This window comes from Mesoplodon mirus (genome assembly GCF_964341445.2).
Source record: "Mesoplodon mirus genome assembly, chromosome: 12".
Lineage (NCBI taxonomy): Eukaryota > Metazoa > Chordata > Mammalia > Artiodactyla > Ziphiidae > Mesoplodon > Mesoplodon mirus.
The window spans coordinates 84930396-84950295 of NC_138988.1; the positions used below are offsets into that span (position 1 = coordinate 84930396).

General features: G+C 43.1%; 5 protein-coding genes across 5 annotated transcripts; 2 read left to right on the forward strand and 3 right to left on the reverse strand.

Moving 5' to 3' along the window:
- Nucleotides 1-1393: 1393 nt before the first annotated feature.
- LOC309813925 (histone H2B type 1-C/E/F/G/I-like) lies at nt 1394-1774 on the reverse strand (the record flags this gene model as incomplete). Its single annotated transcript, XM_082639120.1, has 1 exon — nt 1394-1774. One exon carries the CDS (start codon nt 1772-1774, stop codon nt 1394-1396), a length of 381 nt encoding a protein of 126 aa, XP_082495246.1.
- A 311-nt stretch (nt 1775-2085) lies between these two features.
- LOC309813395 (histone H2A type 1-H) lies at nt 2086-2472 on the forward strand (the record flags this gene model as incomplete). Its single annotated transcript, XM_082638258.1, has 1 exon — nt 2086-2472. One exon carries the CDS (start codon nt 2086-2088, stop codon nt 2470-2472), a length of 387 nt encoding a protein of 128 aa, XP_082494384.1.
- A 10-nt stretch (nt 2473-2482) lies between these two features.
- On the forward strand, nt 2483-7973 carry LOC309813396 (histone H2B type 1-M-like; the record flags this gene model as incomplete). The annotated part of the gene is made up of 2 exons (XM_082638259.1): nt 2483-2533; nt 7602-7973. The coding sequence occupies exon 2, from the start codon at nt 7611-7613 to the stop codon at nt 7971-7973; it is 363 nt and encodes a 120-aa protein (XP_082494385.1). The 5' UTR covers nt 2483-2533; nt 7602-7610.
- Nucleotides 4773-5202, reverse strand: H3C10 (H3 clustered histone 10; the record flags this gene model as incomplete). Its single annotated transcript, XM_082639370.1, has 1 exon — nt 4773-5202. One exon carries the CDS (start codon nt 5200-5202, stop codon nt 4792-4794), a length of 411 nt encoding a protein of 136 aa, XP_082495496.1. The 3' UTR covers nt 4773-4791.
- Nucleotides 6744-7301, reverse strand: H2AC13 (H2A clustered histone 13; the record flags this gene model as incomplete). The annotated part of the gene is made up of 1 exon (XM_082637767.1): nt 6744-7301. One exon carries the CDS (start codon nt 7299-7301, stop codon nt 6909-6911), a length of 393 nt encoding a protein of 130 aa, XP_082493893.1. The 3' UTR covers nt 6744-6908.
- Nucleotides 7974-19900: the final 11927 nt, after the last annotated feature.

Genomic DNA, 19900 nt, shown 5'->3' on the forward strand with positions numbered 1-19900 from the left:
TCCGTTGAGTTTTTAATAACAAGTTATTAATGTCTGCTTATTATTCCTTCCCATGAATTCTCCATAGCACAGTTTTAAGCAATTCTCTAGCAATTCCTTAATCAGCCAGATTTTTTAAAATAATTCTTTTCTCCACCAATGAAATGCGTTTAACATCACACTTGGAGCTATTACTAAAATTCTATTGTGTTCTATATACTATGGTTTCCAAAATCTATTTGTTACGTTCAGAATTAATTTGGGGATAGATGTGTTTTTTTTGTCTTTGGTTGATCAAGTGGTCAGCAAGCAAGATTTATGGATTTATTTGCCAGTGATAAAGTACCCTCTTTAATTTCTGTAATGTACTGGGGACACTAGTTCTTCCTATTGTGTTTCCATTAAAATGTTTTAAACATTGTAACTTGTTTCAAGAAAAAAGAAAACGCCTTTGGGATTTTTGGAGGCACCAGACTTTCCTGCCAACATAGGAAAGGTATAATCATTTCAAAGAGAACTGAAGAGGTGAAGGAAAAATTTTTAAATTTCCAATTCTTTTCTCTTACAAGAGAAAGGACTCAGGTTTATTTTTCAAACTGCTCTTGTTTATTCCATGACTAAAAGCCATCTAATCCCTTTAACAATGCTTATCATTTTACAGTTACGTATGGGAGGTGGTGGAGCAAGGTGGGGTACTCATTGAAAGGAGAGGGAACTAGGTGAGAAACTAGAAAATGGAACAATCTACATTATGCTGTCGCATAACTCTTAAGTCATCAAGTCCTGTCAGCACTCGATCTTAAAATTACCCTAGCTTCCAACTATTAAGGTTGAGATTTTAATAATGCATAAGGTTGTGGGCCCGTTGCAGCTTAGGGAGGAAGCACTCAGACACGCTGGCTGCGAATTCGGCCTCCTTGTCAACTAATACCTTCGACATCTGAATCCTCCTTGGATTCCTTACTTCAATTTCATAGGCAGTAAGTAGCTAGCTAAGTAGCTTATTGGATAGGACCCAGAAACTAGGTAGCTTATCGGGATAGGATCGAGACAAGATTAAAGAAAACCCCAGGAGTTATTGCGATGCTCTGGCTACTTGCAGTGTAATGAGTTATCTTCAAATACTTCTGCAAACCGAAGGATACATGCATTATTATTTCTTCACTAAGTACACGAAATCTATTTATGATAGTGAAAGGTAACTGTAACGAACATGCAAAAATGTATGAGAATCAAGGCTCCCCCAAAAACGTACAAACTTTTAATCTAAAGCTATACCTACACATTCAAGAAAACAAGAAACATTTCAAAACAGACCTAACAACGGACAAGCTCTTTTTCGGAAAGTGTAGGTGGCTCTGAAAAGAGCCATTGGGTGTGAGAAAGTCTGATCAATCGCTCTGCAATCAGTGACTCACTTGGAGCTGGTGTACTTGGTGACAGCCTTGGTGCCCTCAGACACGGCGTGCTTGGCCAGCTCGCCGGGCAGCAGCAGGCGTACGGCCGTCTGGATCTCCCTGGAGGTGATGGTCGAGCGCTTGTTGTAATGCGCCAAGCGCGACGCCTCGCCCGCGATGCGCTCGAAAATGTCGTTAACGAACGAATTCATGATGCCCATAGCTTTAGACGAGATGCCAGTGTCCGGGTGGACCTGCTTCAGCACCTTGTACACGTACACCGAGTAGCTTTCTTTGCGGCTGCGCTTGCGCTTTTTACCATCTTTTTTCTGGGCCTTGGTCACCGCCTTCTTGGAGCCCTTCTTCGGGACAGGAGCGGACTTGGCAGGCTCAGGCATGGCGAAGAACTGCGATACAAAGTATAAACGAAGGACCAGGAAAACAACAGGTACCTCTTTAATAAAAAGGCTTTATGCAAATGAGGTGCGGTAAAGGTTTCTAGTGATTGGTGATTCTTCTCCAGTGAAGTCATAGCTCAGTTTTGCCCAATCAAGGTAGGCATCCTGCATAGTCGCGTTTCCATTGGCCTAAATGAAAGTAAAATGTTAGCCAATCGTACAGCTTCCTTTTCGCGCCTAGCAGGGCCTATAAAATATGCGTTTTTAAGTTTTTGCTTGTTATCTTTGATAGCGGTTGTTGACCCCGAACCATGTCCGGGCGAGGCAAACAAGGCGGCAAGGCTCGCGCCAAGGCTAAGACTCGGTCTTCGCGGGCCGGCCTCCAGTTTCCCGTGGGCCGAGTGCACCGCCTGCTCCGCAAGGGCAACTACGCCGAGCGGGTCGGGGCCGGCGCGCCGGTGTACCTGGCGGCGGTGCTGGAGTACCTGACGGCCGAGATCCTGGAGTTGGCGGGCAACGCGGCCCGCGACAACAAGAAGACGCGCATCATCCCGCGCCACCTGCAGCTGGCCATCCGCAACGATGAGGAGCTCAATAAGCTGCTGGGTAAAGTCACCATCGCTCAGGGCGGCGTCTTGCCCAACATCCAGGCCGTGTTGCTGCCCAAGAAGACTGAGAGCCACCATAAGGCCAAGTAGGGATCAAGTTTGGAAGCAACAAAAGGCTCTTTTCAGAGCCACTTCTATCATCATAAAAAAGGTGACACGACTTGGTACATTTTAAATTTGTTCTGTGAAGTACAGGACTGATACTCTCCAGTTAGGCTTCAGTCCTAGGGTAGCCTCATCTCTCCTGTTACACATTTCTGAGTTGCTATTTAGGAGTCGTCAACAAAGTTGACATTTGTGTTAGACTAATTTCAGTCACTGAAGCTACAAGGTTATTGACATATCTATCGAGGTCCATATGTGGGAGTTAGGCAAGTGGCATAAGTGAGTTTTTATGAAGCCAAAACATCTGTTGGAGGGGCCCTGAAGTGTTTTTTTGTGAATGATACACAAACTCATTGGGGGTGTCAGTAGAAAGATAGTAAATCCTGCATCTTAAAAAATTTGCTTTTAAAGAGTTGTTTTAAAACGCTTACGATACCAGTCGTTATTTAGGCTGGGAAAACTAAGTAGATATACAAATAGAACAATCCAAGCTTAACTGTAGCAACGATGGTGCTGGATGCTATTGATTCCAAGAGCACTAATGATTAAGACTTACAGTTTGAAAAAAAAAGATGAATTCTTCTGAAAAAACCAAAGGCCATTTTCAGAATAATGAAGTAAAAGATTCTGCTATGTTCGTATTTCTGATCAGGCATAGCAAGGTCCTTTAATTCTATGCTTTAGTAAAGATTTGGAACATGTATGCCACGTGGCAGTTTTGCCATTTCAAGAAATGCAGGCAAAAGGAAGTTTCTTGTTTCCTCTTTTATTAAATTCTAATGCACTTGATTTCAACAAATATCACACACTTGGGTACCATGCATTAAGGATACAATGTTAATGAGATGCCGCCGGTCCTAAAGAAAATCTAATGGGGAGAAACAAAAGTAAATAAAGAACAATGTAGCAAGATAAGTAAGCTCAGAATATAAGGGGAGCATAGAGGAGTAAGATCTGTGAGAAGTAACACTTGGTCTGAGGGTTAAAGGAAGTCGGGAAATAGAGGAAAGTGTAGGGATTCCAGCAGAAAATGAGCGTCACCAAATTCATGGCTTGTGGTATGTGCAGGCAAATGACAAAAAGTTCGATACTGGCAAATAAGGCAGAGTGGTCACAAGAGAGGAAGAGCCAGAGGGATCTCTAGGCCAGTCCTTTGGTTTCAAATGCTTTATATATACTAATGACTTCCAAATCTTTATGTCCATCCCAGACTTATCTCAAGTTCAGACATACACATACATCTACTTTCTGATATTCTTGTAGATCTCCGGGAAATTCAAAATGTATATCCCAGACTGAACATCAATCATCATCACTACTTTCCCAGTGAATCTTATCTTAGTACTTGGCATCACCATCTTACCCATTAGCATGAGCCAAAATGGTCTGGTGTCTGAGTATTCATTTTTGTGAGCCATTACTATAGCAAAACTCCAAGTTCCTTGTATGGAATGATGAAATTATGTTGAAATCCCAGAAAAGCTTAGGCAGAATGAAAACTGACTACCGGAATTCAGCACATAGAGAGTTTAGAGACATGGAATATTTGTATCCACATAATTAGAAATGTACACATAACTAGGACTGCTCATTTCCCCTGAATAAATCTTCAAATAATGAGAACTGAAAGATTACTTGGGGAAGCAAATATACTGACTGCATATATCCAGGGGAGGGTGCCCTACCCAGCCAGCAGAAAGGGCCATCTCTGTTGTGGGCCCCTCTTGACTTAATATCTCAGTTCCCCAAGCCAGAAGGCCCTGTTTACTCAAGAATACCAATCTGATTAGAAATTGGCCTTAGATGTGCCCGGGGCGGGGGTGGGGGACGACTGCTTCCCATCAAATCTTTTTTTCCCATAGGAAGGCTGATTCCTGGGAGGGGACACTCAATTACTTTTTGCTTAAGGTGTTAATCCACGTAGAAAGCATTAGATCACTTTAACTTGGTAAAATATTAGCATCACCCCAAATCCCATGTAGAAATCATAGGTCCTACATTTCACAAGCCCCCTCAGAAAAGGAATGGGCATGATGACATCTGACAGTCTAATCGTAGCAGTAGTGTGTTTTCTAACTAAAAGAGAAATTAGGAATGTAAGGAAGATCTAACCACTTGTTTTACTAAGTTGGGAGATGGAAATAACACAAACACCTAGTACTTAGAAAATCACAATGTATAAAGTTAACCTGTCTCCCACAAGCAAAGCTAATATCAGTAACTAGCAGGGAAACAGTCCTTTTTCAGTGTGCATGTGGGCGGCTCTGAAAAGAGCCTTTTGGGGTGGATGGGAGACCTTCAGGCTCACGCCCTCTCCCCGCGGATGCGGCGGGCAAGCTGGATGTCCTTGGGCATGATGGTGACGCGCTTGGCGTGGATGGCACACAGGTTGGTGTCCTCGAAGAGCCCCACCAGGTAGGCCTCACACGCCTCCTGCAGCGCCATCACGGCCGAGCTCTGGAAGCGCAGGTCGGTCTTGAAGTCCTGCGCGATCTCACGCACCAACCGCTGAAACGGGAGCTTGCGGATCAGCAGCTCCGTGGACTTCTGGTAGCGGCGGATCTCGCGCAGGGCCACCGTGCCGGGCCGGTAGCGGTGCGGCTTCTTCACACCGCCCGTGGCCGGCGCGCTCTTCCGGGCTGCCTTGGTGGCCAACTGTTTGCGCGGCGCCTTGCCACCAGTGGACTTGCGAGCGGTCTGCTTAGTGCGAGCCATGGCTAGATGGTTCAGCTAGCACAAAGGCGACGCCTAGCCACTTATTTATAGCGAGAGTCACAAGCTGATTGGACAAAAGGAGACCAGGACTATCCAACCGGTAACCGGACTGGTTAGGACTCGAAAATTTTATTTGTTGTTCTCCCAATCCTCCGATATCGTCAGTTATCTGTGACCTCAATTTTTTTTTCATTTTTCCTGTAAAGTTGTTTGCTCTGTAACAGCAATTTCCATAGAAATAAATACAAGCTACATAAGAAACAGAAACTTTTCTAGCAACATTAGAACAAAATAAAAACAGAAGAAATTATTTTTAATAGTATTCTGTTTAACCCCAGATATCTAAAATATTCATTTCAACATGTAATCAATATAATTGTTAGATATTTCACATTTTTTTTTATTTTGCACTGTTTGAAATACAGTGTGTATATTACGTGTCCACTACTTTGTTCAAACTAGCCACATATCCAGTGATCAGTGGCCACAATTGGTTAATAGCAGCGCTGTACCATCACCCCTCAGCTTTCCTTCAAACACGAATTTTAAGAACTTTAAAATTTTTTTCAGTAAGTACAATCTGATTTGCATGTGAGGAATTAAAGGGTTAATAACTTCATAGGGAAACTCATCCTTACATGAACTTCTTTTCATTGTTAGTTAATATAAAACAATTCCATTGCAGCACGACAACAAGAAGACAACAAGAAGGAATTACATTTTAGGAATGTAATTCCTTTGTTTTTAAAGAATCTAATTCCCCACCAGTAACCTATGTTTACCGCAAGCTACACACCCCTTGAGTTTGCATCTACATCCAATAATTCCTTAGCAACTGGCAGAACCTTAGGAGAGCCTCCTTGCCTGGCGTCTGATACATCTGATCCTCCCCCTCCCCCCAGGGCCTAGAAATTACCAAGGCAAGCTTTTTTTTTTTTAAGGAAAAAATGATCTAATCCCATCAGTACAGGGTCTTTTCACAATAAAAAGACTAAGAAAACGGCATTTAAAAACTAGAACTTAGCATTTTTATCCTGAAACGAATGATCATCGACTTATATAGACACCTGTTTGTATGGATGTGTGCAAGGGAGCCTGGAAAATACTTGAGAACCCAATAATAAACAGAGTATAATCGCCAGGCACCTCAGCTAACTTTTCCAATAAGAAGCCTGAGTATTTAAATTTTCCTTAATCAGCAATGTAAAAGGTAATGTACACTGATGTGAAATTAGGTCTTTCTCAGAAGTCTTACGGCTCCAAAAACAGCATTTGACCTAAGATACAGGTTTGGTTTGATCCCTGAATACTCATATGTCTAGAACCCAGAAAACAAAAATTTCTTAAAACTGCCACAAAAAGGCACATTGACCTTCCACCAGAAGTTTGTGCTTTCCAGAGGTTCATGATGGGTAGAGGTGAAGGTACAATACTTAAGAATGACTCACTCCACATAACCCCTCAAATTTGCCAATGCTGATGAATCAAAATTTATAGGTTATTTCACACTTTAACACGGAGTGGAAATCAGTTCCTAACACAAGTTTTGAGGTTGGTATAATTCACCTATAATGGTCCTAAGTATTATCTAGAGCATAAGCTTTATAAACCTAGTGCTCAGTTCTTCCCAGAAAACTGTAGGTGGCTCTGAAAAGAGCCTTTGGTTTGATTGAGAAACTTGAGCTGCATTAAACTAATCCAGACTTCTATTTGCCTTTGGCCTTGTGGTGGCTCTCAGTCTTCTTGGGCAGCAGCACAGCCTGGATGTTGGGCAGGACCCCACCCTGCGCAATGGTGACTTTACCCAGCAGCTTGTTGAGCTCCTCGTCATTGCGGATGGCCAGCTGCAGGTGGCGCGGGATGATGCGCGTCTTCTTGTTGTCGCGGGCCGCGTTGCCCGCCAACTCCAGGATCTCGGCCGTCAGGTACTCCAGCACCGCCGCCAGGTACACCGGCGCGCCGGCCCCGACCCGCTCGGCGTAGTTGCCCTTGCGGAGCAGGCGGTGCACTCGGCCCACGGGAAACTGGAGGCCGGCCCGCGAAGACCGAGTCTTAGCCTTGGCGCGAGCCTTGCCGCCTTGTTTGCCTCGCCCGGACATGGTTCGGGGTCAACAACCGCTATCAAAGATAACAAGCAAAAACTTAAAAACGCATATTTTATAGGCCCTGCTAGGCGCGAAAAGGAAGCTGTACGATTGGCTAACATTTTACTTTCATTTAGGCCAATGGAAACGCGACTATGCAGAATGCCTACCTTGACTGGTCAAAACTGAGCTATGACGTCACTGGAGAAGAATCACCAATCACCAGAAACTTTAATCTCACCTCATTTGCATAAGCCCTTGTTGTTAAAGAAGTGCCTTTTACTTTCCTGGTCTTTTGTTTCATTTTGATTGTAGTATTTCAGCATGCTTGAGCCTACCAAGTCCTCTCCTGCCCCGAAGAAGGGCTCCGAAAAGGCGGTGACTAAGGCACAGAAGGACGGCAAGAAGCGCAAACGCCGCCGCAAGGAGAGCTACTCGGTGTACGTGTACAAGGTGCTGAAGCAGGTCCATCCGGACACTGGCATGTCGTCCAAGGCCGTGGGCATCATGAATTCGTTCGCTAACGACATCTTCGAGCGCATCACGGGCGAGGCTGGCGCATTGCGCTCCACCATCAGCTCCAGGGAGATCCAGACGGCCGTTCGCCTGCTGCTGCCTGGAGAGCTGGCCAAGCACGCCGTGTCTGAGGGTACTAAGGCTGTCACCAAGTATACCAGCTCCAAGTAAATGTGTTTATAGGCGTTGCCAAACCCAAAGGCTCTTTTCAGAGCTACTTAACACTTCTCAAGAGAGCTGGGGCACCTTGCCTGTCATTTCCGTGCGGGGGGGTGGAAGTGGCGGGGAGAGAGGAGGAGGAGATGTCTTTGCTGAATTTGGGTAATATTTGAAGAGGTGACGTTTAACCCAAATTTGGTGTTAACCTGACAAATGTTCAGACAAGTAAGTGCATTTTTGCGAGCACTTCTGGTGTCAACACTACGTTTTTTGATTCATCTAGCCCGTCTCTCCAGGTTTTGACTGGACAGACAGTACCTGAAAACCTCGAGAACAACAATGACAACGCCAGGGGAATCCAGGACGTCACAGTTAGGAAGCCCCAGATTAAAATGTTTACAGTTTAGCACATTCTATAAGTGCGCCTGGGAGCCTGTAAGCATTGTGAATGGAAGCCATTTTTACGTGTACAGGAACTCCAGAACCATTCACTGCATAGCCCTTTTTCTCGTATCACTTTGCAGCAGACCACGATGCCGTACACTAGTGCAGGAACTAAGGAACAAGACGTCAGCTACAATATGTGATCTGAACAGTTAACTCCTTAAAAGAAAAGATAGGTACCCCTGAAAAGAGCTTTTACAATTGAAAACAGCAATACAAGATACAATGCAGTCAGCCGCCAAAGCCATAGTGGGTGTGTCCCTGGAGCTTGAGAGAACAAAGTCTACAGCAGTGATCGTCTTGCGCTTGGCACGCTGGGTGTAGGTTATGGGGTCATAGTCACATTTCATAGCAAGACCTTCAGCAGCCCGCGGGTCTCTGTAGACGAGACCGGAGATGCACTTGACTCCACCGCTGCAGGCCAGGCGCCGGATGGCGGGCCTGGTGATACCCTGGATGTTGGCACACACGGCCTTACCGTGGCTCTTAGCACCACCATTAACCCTAGCCCCTCCCCGCCTTGCCGCGGCCTTGCCATGTTGAGAGTACAGATACACCGAAATTCTAAAGTCAACAGTGGAAAAAAGGTGTACTCAAGGCGGGGGTGGGGTGGGGGGCAGCCGTTTATTTGAATTTTTCGGACCAAATTGAAAGCTAGAGAAACTCGAGAGGGAAAGACTCGCATTTCTCGTTCCGCCCCCTTCCTTTTTCCAAACAAAGGCGGAGGAGGAAGTACCCTCTTCTCCCGAAGTAGTTGAGTTCATCTTGGATAAGGTGAGGCCTAAGGGGCGGTGCCCTTGGAGGGGAGAAAAGGTGCTGTGGACACAGAGATGTATTTTAGGTACGAAAAAGAGATTAACCAGAGAATGCGGAATGTGCTGGATGGCCTAGGGGCAGGGATGGATGGAGGCTCTTTTTAATTGTGCCCGTTTTAAGCACTTTGAATTTTGAACCATATGTACACATTGTCCATAAATAAACAAACAAAACACACGTAAGGTAATAAATGCTTCAGTAGAGATGTGCATGGAAAGTCCAAGGAGCACAGAATAAATAATATTACCAATAGAGGAGGGTGGTGTACAAAACAGCATTCTGGGCACTTGAAGTAAGAAAGTGGATATCACATTCAAGGCATCGGAAATGGTTAGTGGGACTAAAGTCTACAGGAGTGGGCTTCTCAAAACGATGACAGGATTTCAGTATAAAACCACTAGGTATGGACCATGAAACGTTTATCAGATAAGATTCTGAAATATTCACGATTCAAGATGCCAGTTTAGCGTTGTATGGTTATTTAAATGAAGCAGACTCTCACATTACTTGTTAAATTAATCTAGCAGTCATAGGAGTTTCTTTGTTCCTCTGAGCATGAAGGAGAAAAAGAAAGTACCACTGGTCCGTTTTGGAACTAGTAGTCCTCTTTTCAACCAGCTAAGAAGAGATGTCAAATACAGCATGGTTACCTTTGCAGCCAGCCAGGGGATCAGAATTGCAAACTGCATAGATCTATATCTAAGGAATATGCAACAATGTCTAATGTTTGGACTTCCTAGGAGATCTCTTACAAATCAAGTGAGACTCCCACATTTTTATTAACTGAGAACAGACAACTCGGTGGTAGTTTTGAATACCGGCAGAGAATTCCATATTGGACAGGAGAAAGAGAATCTGACAACTCTTTAGATCACATTCTTTTTTTTTTTTCTTTTTGCGGTATGCGGGCCTCTCACTGTTGTGGCCTCCCCCGTTGCGGAGCACAGGCTCCGGATGCGCAGGCCCAGCGGCCATGGCTCACGGGCCCAGCCGCTCCGCGGCATATGGGATCCTCCCAGACCGGGGCACGAACCCGTATCCCCTGCATCGGCAGGCGGACTCTCAACCACTGCGCCACCAGGGAGGCCCTAGATCACATTCTTTTGACTACTTTTATGAAGGAGGATTGGAACTGTAATTTCAGGGGAGAGGAACATCTTGCTTTTTTGAGAATCATTAATTATAGACTTTCATTTTTAAGGTTAGGTTCTGAAATTTAAGTAGTTAATATTATAAGAAAGAGCAGGCCTGAGTTCATATTTTACATGAAAAATAGAAAAAAGACTGCAGAGGATTTTATCCTTCAAAAGGGCTTTATCTTCCACCATCCAGGAAGTCCTCTCTACTGTACAGATTTGCTTATTGTCAATAATAAGGGTATTCTTTGTTTTTTGTTATTTTCATATGTTTAGTAGGTACATTCCTCACCTTCGTTCATGCAAGTTTTTTAATAAATTTGTTTTCTATAACCTCATATTCTTCTATGAGAACCTACTATTTAGTCTGTCTCAGCAGGTTTATAAGACAGAAGTTGTAACAGAGATGCGATAATCCATAGAGCTTAATGAGGGCCTGCTTTCCTTAAGGAGAAACCTGACTTTCTCCCCTAGCCTGTCTTCCTCTGCAGTGTTTCTATAAGCCTTAGTTGTTATAAACTGGAAGTAGCAATGGAATGCTTCAAGTTGGGACTTTATTAGGATTCTTACATCTGAGGAATATATTCACGATAACAAAACTCACAAGAGATATTCATCAAACTAGAATTCACTATATTAGTTGTAATGAGAAGTATGCCTGGCCTGACTGACCAATTTATTGGTCATATATTGCTTTAGTAAGTCAAGAAAGTAAATGAAGTTGCCTGATTCCTAAGAAACATTTTCATAAATCTTTAACAGCACTGTAACTTCTCTCTCTTTATTCTTGGTATAATTGTATCTTAAACAGTCACACTTGCAATCTAGCATGAATTGTCTCCCTGGAGGATTTTGAGGTAGAGGTCACCAACAATCCTCACACCTCACCTTTCCTTTGCTCAGATTCTAGCACTCTGTCTCAACTCCGGTGCACATATCTGTCATTAAATTGTTGGAATTTCACTTTTATATCATTTTACATTTGACTGCATGATTTCTTAATATCTGAGAAAGGAAGTGCTTTCAAAGAACCTCATCTATCTATTCCTGCTCCTGTTATGACCAGTTTCTATTTCTGTACCCTTTCTTCAACTTCTGGGAAAGAACCCCACGTAAGGTTTATAAAACTGAATTCCCAGATGAGAGCCCCCAAAGATGCACTTGCGTATGGGAGAGGTTAGCACCCTTCAGGCTCTCAAATGTGTTGATTTAGAATCTCAATATCTGTGTGTACAAAAAAAGACTACAGACTTAGGTACACGGGTCTCTCACTGTTGCGGCCTTTTCTGTTGCAGAGCACAGGCTCCGGACGCGCAGGTTCAGCATCCATGGCTCACGGGCCTAGCCGCTCCGCGGCACGTGGGATCTTCCCCGACCGGGCACGAACCCGTGTACCCTGCATCGGCAGGCGGACTCTTAACCATCTGCGCCACCAGGGAAGCCCCAAACTTAGAATTTTAAAACAAAACTTTGTCATTTATAAAACTGTGCTGCAGGAAGAAAGGGAAAGGGGTGAAAAGGAGACCTGCAAACTTAACCAAGCAGATGAGTCCAGCCTCTCGTTAGTGGCCCCCAGGTTTTCCTCTCCCTCTCCATGCAATGAAGGTAGGAGTTAGAACTCTTAGATACCAATACCATGGTTCCTTGGCACAACAAGACAAAACAAAACAAAATACCAGAAAATGGATGATCTGAGGTCACCGAGGGGTGACTTCACTACCACAAAGAGGCAAATGCCATTCTGGTCACTGTGCGATCACAGACAAGTCAGTGAAACTCATTGTACCAGTTTCCTTATCCACAAAACAGGGGTAGAAAGCCAGCCCAGTTTCATCAAAAAGTTGTTTGGATCGAATAAGACAATATATGTATCAGTGAAATAATTAAGCATCATGCAATAAGGGAAGAAGTATTATATAGAAAGTATTGCCAATTCCAGTTATAAATCAGGCATATCATTGTAGAGCCAAGGATTTTATGTGACCCAATCAGCCAGCAAAAGGGAAATTAATTTATTTCATCATCAAGTATTTGTTAAGCACCTATGATTATGTGACAAGCACTATGCTAGTATGGAGGATACACAGTGAAAAAAAAGCCTGTGAAAGCTCCTGCTCTTGTGGCACTTTGAGGGGAGGGGTAAGCTAGGCAATAAAAAAATAAATTAATAAAATTCTTAATATATCAGCTCCTTAGTATGTGATTTGGATAAAAATAAAGCAGGAAAGGGGATAGGAAGTTGGGGATCTCAGTTTTAAGGAGGGTGTGCAGACAAGGCGTCGTGGAGGAGTCATTGGCATAAAGTGCTGAGTCACTACCTGGGGGAATCTGTTCCAGGCAAAAGGAACAAGTAACCAAGTCAGGTACTTAGTGTGTTCTGGGAACTGCAAGAGGCCGTTGTGGCTGGGGAAAGGGAGCTATGGGGTGAGCAGTTTTGAGCTTCTTGTGTCTTTTTCTCTTAGTCCAACTTAATTTCTGCACAGAGTCTTGACAGCCTGCATGTTTTCTAAATAGCTGCTGAAAAAAATGCCCTGCAAAGCAAGACGAGATGGCGCCACCTCTGCTAGGCTCTAGATCCAGGAAAGCAAACAGTATTATTGCAAAACCATCCCGAAAGAGGTGAATTCCAACAAAGGAGTCTTGTTCTCAGCCATACCCCAGCACCAAGCGCAGAGCCTGGAATGTACACTCAGTGAATGACGCCCCAACAAATTTTTTTTACAGCTTAATATAATAACCGTACTTAGCACTTAGATGGTGTCTTTGGGGGAGTTTTCTTATCTCTAATCATCCCACTCTCACAAAACCCCACACAAGCCCAACAATTTTGTAAACAATCATCATTTTTGAAAACATATGACAAACTTAAATAGCCCCATAAGAAGACACTGACGTTCACTAAAGCATTACTTATAGTGGCAAAAAATTGGGGACAGTCCTACTGGGTAAAACTAAGGGAGTAGATCGGGAAAATTCCTGTTTCTAGAGTCGTTCAGGTTACTGTTACTGCATAAGAAGCAGCCCAAGCTCGGTGGCACAAAACATTTTATTATGTTCGTGGATTCTGTGGTCAGGAATTGGGGCAGAGCGCGGCAGGAAGGGCTGTCTGCTCCAAGACGTCTGGGGCCCCAGGTGGAGGATCACTGACTTGTGATTCTTGGGACAGCCGCTGAGGGCTGGAATCGTCTGGAAGCATCTTCACTCACATGTCTGGCAATTGACACTGGCTGTGGGCTGGGACTGTCTGCCAGAGCACTTTTATGTGGTCTGGCTTCCTAACTGTGTGGTGGCCCAGAATGCTCAGACTTCTCATATATTCCAAAAGTGAGTCTCCCAGGACACTCAACCAGAAGCTGTGACTTCCCATCTCAGGAGAAAAGTCAAAATCCTAACCAGGTCCCACACAGCATTGCCAGTGTTCACCCTTAGGAAAGGTCCCTGAAAACCCAGATGAAAATGTCGTTTTACAGAAGTTGTGCAGTCCTCACGATAATTCTTGGGTATAGGACTGTCCTGAGCACAGCTGGACTTCCAGCATCTCTGGCCCTGTTCCGTCAACGCCAGTTGTGCCCTGAGCCATTGAGACACCCAAAACACCCACACGTTTTCAAAATGCCCCTCCAGGGGGTGGTACAGGTTTGTTGGTGGGGTGGGGGGAACACGTTGTTTAAAATTCACTAGTTGGGATCCCGTGCCTAAAAGATGGATATTTGTCACAAGAGATACCTTTCCAAAATGGTTCCTCGTGGGCCCCATGGTGTAATGGTTAGCACTCTGGACTTTGAATCCAGCGATCCGAGTTCAAATCTCGGTGGGACCTTAGCAACTGTTCCCGTTTTCATTTTTATTTCTGCAATCTCGTCCCTTAAAACCAGCATTTCCCCCTGTAATCCAGCCCACCACACGTCAGTCATAATGAGCAATAGTATCTTGGTCAAGCTTCGGAAATCGGAGCCCACCGGCTGCTGGAGCGAAGCTGTATGCAGAAATCAGCGCCGCGGGGAGCAGCCGCCAATCCTGTAACCTGTGCCCAGGTCCAGGTGCGGAGGGGCTGTCTCTCGACTGTCTCCCCTGGCTTTATTCCTAGAAAGGAATCTATGTACGCATGCAAACGGACTTTCTGTTTTTAAAAGAATGGCCACATTACCCTAAAACTGGAAAAGGAAGTCTAAACTGAGACGTGATAAATATCTGATTGGAAGCTGCTTTCCCTCGCGGCTTTGCTCTTCACTGAGCTTTCTCAGAGGGTGGCATCCGAGCCCACACAGGCAGAGCACGATGGGTTAGCAGTCCCGGGCCTTAACCACTTTCAGGCCACCTCGTCCCATCTTAGCTGCAAATTCCTTAGATTCTTTCTTAGACTTATGTTAGTAATACTTCTGCACTTCGATTAAGTTGATCCGTGTGGCGCAGTTCAAACTGCAGGTAGCAACCCATGAGGGAGCAGCCCTTGTTGTCACCTTTGAGAATCCTAAGACAGGACAAGTTCTTTCCACTTTGCTCGGGCAGCTTTCCACATTTTAATGATTGCTGCCCTAACCTGCCCACATCTCCAACCTCATTTGTCACCGTTCCTATCACACACTTACCTCCAAATTAGCTTCTAGTCACAAATCACGATAAAATTATTTCTATTCTTCCATTTTTTTTTCCTCTCCACATTTAAGATGCTAAGTGCTCTAATGGGTGAAGTAGACAACATGCAAGAAAAGATGGGCGATGTAAGCAGAGAGATGGAAATTCTAAGAAAGAATCATAAAGAAATGCTAGAGATCAAAAACACTGTAACAGAAATGAAGAATGCCTTTGATGGGCTTACTGGTGGACGGGACACAGCTGAGAAAAGGATCACTGAGCTTGAGAATATCTCTACAGAAACATCCAAAACTGAAAAGCAAAAAAACAAAAAGAAGGAAAAAAAAAAAAAAGAGAGAGAACTGAATATCCAAGAACTGTGACAACTACAAAAGGCATAACATATGTGTAATGGAAATTTCAGAAGGAGAAAAAAAGAAACAGAAAAAATGTTTGAAACAACAATGACTGAAAATTTCCCCATATTAATGCCAGACACCAAACCACGGACCCAGGAACCTCAGAGAACACCAAGATAAATGCCAAAAAAATTATACGTAGGCATATCATTTTCAAACTACAGAAAAACAAACATAAAGAAAAAAATCTTGAAAGTTGATAGAGGAAAAACAATTACCTACAGAGGAGCAAAGATAAGAATTACATCAACTTCTCCTCAGAACACATGTAAGCAAGAAGAGAGTGAAATATTTAAAGCGTTGAGAGAAAAAAAAAATCTAGAATTCTGCACCCTGTGAAATTATCCCTCAAAAGCGAAGAAGAAATAAAGAATTACACAAACAAAATTTGAGAATTTGTTGCCAGTGGACCTGCCTTGCAAGAAATGTTAAAAGAAGTTCTTTAGAGAGAAGAAAATGACATAGGTCAGAAACTTGGGTCTACATAAAGAAAGAGCATCAGAGAAAGAATAAGTAAAGATAAAATAAAAACTTTTATTTTTCTTATTCTAAATTGATCTGACTGATAACGGTTTGTTCAAAATAATAATACCAACATGTTTGATTGTATATATAGATGTAGATATAGGTATGAATAACTGAATCACTTTGCTGTACAGTTGAAACTAACACAGCCTTGTAAATCAACTATACTTCAATTTTTTAAAAAGGCACAATCCATTAAAGAAAGAATTAAAGCTGAACTTCATTAAAATTTAAGAACTTCTGCTCTGTGAAAGACACTTTGAGGAGAACGAAAAGACAAGACAGACGGAGAGAAAATATTTGCAAATGACACATCTAATAAAGGACTGTTACCCAAAATGTGTTAAAAGTCAATGAGACAACAACCCAATTATAGTTTATGGCAAGTAAATTTCTATGGCGAGTAATTTTCTAACTTCTGTTTTTTTGTTTTTCTGCAAGATGCCTCAAACAGCAGTCATCAAGATTCAACATCTGAGGCTTCAGTCAGGTTTAAATCTGAATTGTTAAGCGGTGAGGAGTTTGCCTTCACCTCATAAAACCGTGCAGAGAAAGGCCTCGCTAGGATTCGAACCCAGGATCTCTTGTTTACTAGACAGGTGCTTTAACTAACTAAGCCACGAAGCCACCACTCCTCAAAGATACTGAGCATCTTATTTTACAAAATGTCATATTTTAATCTGCAATTTTTTTTTTTATTTCAGCAGTTTCTTTGGGATTTAACTAGAAGGTGTACCTGGGCAGGAATCTCTTCTAGGAATGGAACCTTGATCTGGCCAGAGATAAAACTCAGAACTGGACAGCCAAAGGACTTGAGGGGGCCGTTTCTTGTACATGAATTTATCAGGCAAAGAGAAAGATCTGGGTGTGGACCCAGTCAATCCAAACATTCCCAATAAGGATTGGGCTTCTTCATCAACTTGAGCAGTTGTCCTTGGACCCTCTTTGCTTGTCTGGTACAGCTGACACAACTCTTTCATTGTGGGGTTACCTGAGGGACATTCACACATTAGGTGTTCAGTATTAATTAGTTATAGTCCAACTTTGCTTCAGGATTTCATTTCAGCTCTGTCTCCTCCAGATACACCAAAATTCCTATTTGGGAGTTTCTTTCATGTATTCTTAAGTTCCCATGACAACTTTCAGCACTCTTAACTCAGTGTTGCCAGAAGGCAATTGATGTTAGAATCACTTGGGAATGCTTGGTAAAATTAAGAGTCTTGGGATCTATCTACCCTATATCTCTTTGGTAAAGGATCCATTGCAAGAGGGGTTCTGAAATCTGCATTTGTAATAAGTCTCCCGGGGGATACTTTTGGCCGAAAAGATTGGATTCGCCATTGTAACAATCGCTGGCTTTTCTGGAAGCCCTTGGAGTTCTGGTGCGGTGTCTTCCTGTCTGTAGCCCATACCTAGCTCAATGTGTTTCTTTTGTGGACATATTGGGCTGTCAGTTAACGCATTTTGTGATTAAAATCAAAGTCACAAATTGAACTGCGTCTGTGTCCACTAGGGATTTCCAAATGTAACCCCAAGGTGAGCTCGTTTTAATATAATGTCTTTGGGGCCCCAACCTTTTACCTCCAATGCTTCGCTGGGTGTGGGGTGGGGGCTTGAATTCAGCAGGCAAAACGATGATCTCTTAAGGAAAAATTGGGACAGCGCCTTTGGTAAAGTCGAGGTAGTAGGTGGCGTTAATGCGGTGGTTTCTATTGCTCTCTGCTCCCCTCCTCCCACTCGTCTTCTCTTTTTCGTACTGAGTAAAGAAAAACATTTCTCTGGAACTTGAGGTGATCTAGTGAGAGAGGATCGGAAAAAGTGGGCGGTTTCTGAAAGCACAGGGAGCTTGCTGTGTTTTCTCTGTAATAATCCTCCTCTTATTTTGATGCAACTCCATAAAAGCAGAAATAATTCAGTATTTCCTTAAATGCGCACCACAAATACATTGCTTTTAATTAAAAACTAATTGCAAAAGCAGAGAGCTCAGCAACCGGGATGGCCGAGTGGTTAAGGCGTTGGACTTAAGATCCAATGGGCTAGTGCCCGCGTGGGTTCGAACCCCACTCTCGGTAGGTTGAGTTTTGATCCCCAGATTCTTTCCGGAAAGAAATACAGGCCTTTGGAAATATACGTGATTGATTACATGTCTATTTTTCTATCCTTTTGTGAAAACACTACTTTGCTTTTTGTCTTCAAGCCTAAAGAAATTGCTTCAGTAGGCAGCATTAAGTGTGTGGATTATATTCCCCCCCGTTTTATCAGATTGCCAACATAAGAAAAACCACCCAAATCAAGTCTGCCTAAAGAGATTTCAACACTCCAGCCCTTTGAGTTCTAAGAGGAATGGAACTTTGGACCCATTTTTCTTCAGGCAACAGTAAAGAAGCTCTCTGTAGCCCCCAGGATGTGAGTAGGGGGATTCTCATTGTTTCCAAATGGTTGTACTCAGAAAGCCCAACTCTGGGCAGCCTGGGCTGCCCCTCCAACTCTGGAAAATATTGATTCCTCGCCAGCAGAATACGAGTTTTTTATTTTGTTTTCCCAGTTTAAAATGTAAAAGTGGTCCCTTAGTGGAATTTTTTTTTTTTTTTGCATTTGTCTTGTAGTGTTATCGAACATCTTTTATGTTTAAAAGCCACCTGTATTTCCTTTTCTGTGAACTGCTTTTTAATATTCTTTACTCGTTTTTCTACTTGTTAGGTCTTTCTCTTCGGATTTTTAGGAGCTCTTTAAATGAGTCGATTAAGTCATGTTTTGATGTGTCACAAGTAGTCAGGTTGCTATTTGCCTTTGCACTTTGTGGCAAATTTGGACATGTAGACTTTGAACTATGCAGGTGAAATTATCAGTCTTTTCTTCTGGTTTTATGTCTGACTTGGATATGCCTTTTCCCACTACAGGATCAGCAAGGGTAATAAAAGAACTCTATGATTTCTTCTAGAATGTCCATTATTTCTTTTTATATTTAGATCTTTGATATATTCGATTTTTTCTGTGTCTTAACATGTGAGGTATAGATCCAACTCTACTTTATTTCCAGAGGATTACCAGTAATCCCAACACCATTACTGAATATCCATATTCTCTCCACTGATTGAAATGCCAGCATATTAAATTCTGTTCTCTTTAAAATTCAGAGGACCAGAGGCCTGGCATCTTTAAGATGATTTGAAAGAACGTGGATTTTGAAACTCAACCATCATATATTCTAATTCTGGCTTTCCCACTGACTCTCTGAGCCTTGATTTCTTCATTTGTTAAATGGGGATAATCATCCCTACTTCATGGAAGGTAGTTGTAAGAATGAAAAGATTACATATTAAGAAGGGCTGGCAGATTAAGAAGGGCTCTTTGCCACTCTGCAGGTTAGTCCCCTTTCCCCTTAGAAGAAACTCACACCCTTCCTTTATAGTAGTCCTTAAAAGAAACCCAGAAATCAGATAAAAATCATCCTGTTAAGTTCCTTATGTTTTGATATCACAACACCTAGATTCCGCATTTGAAAGTTCTCCGATCCCAGTGGCAGTTCAGTGGGTCATTTTCATGAGCTGCCTTGGGTTTCAAGTCTGAGCCACCAGCTTCGCGTTTGCTCCTGGCCATGCTGGGAAGAAGGAAGGAAGCTCCTCCTGAGAACTTTTATCTGAATAAGCTGGTTTGAGAAAGGCTAAGTTTCTGTGGAGAGGCAAGATTCATCTCTACCAAAGGTGACTTTTCTAATCTTTGTTTCTTTCCCTTGGATGGGGTAGACAGAGGATGAGTGGAGGGTTTGTTTTTTTCTGAAATGAGACTCCAGGGAACAAAGATTTTACCTTTATTGAAACTTTCTAAAGAGAAAACACAGCAGCCTCTTAGTGACTGGTTAGCAAAGTTGTTTAGAGTGTAATGCTGATGATACCAATGTCCGGGTTCCATCCCTACAGAGGTTAAATTATGTCATTTTGCTTCACAAGAGACTCAAACGCAGATCTAAAAGTACCATCCCACTCCCATCTCTGCCACAGGGAAGATCTGAACTTGTTGTATC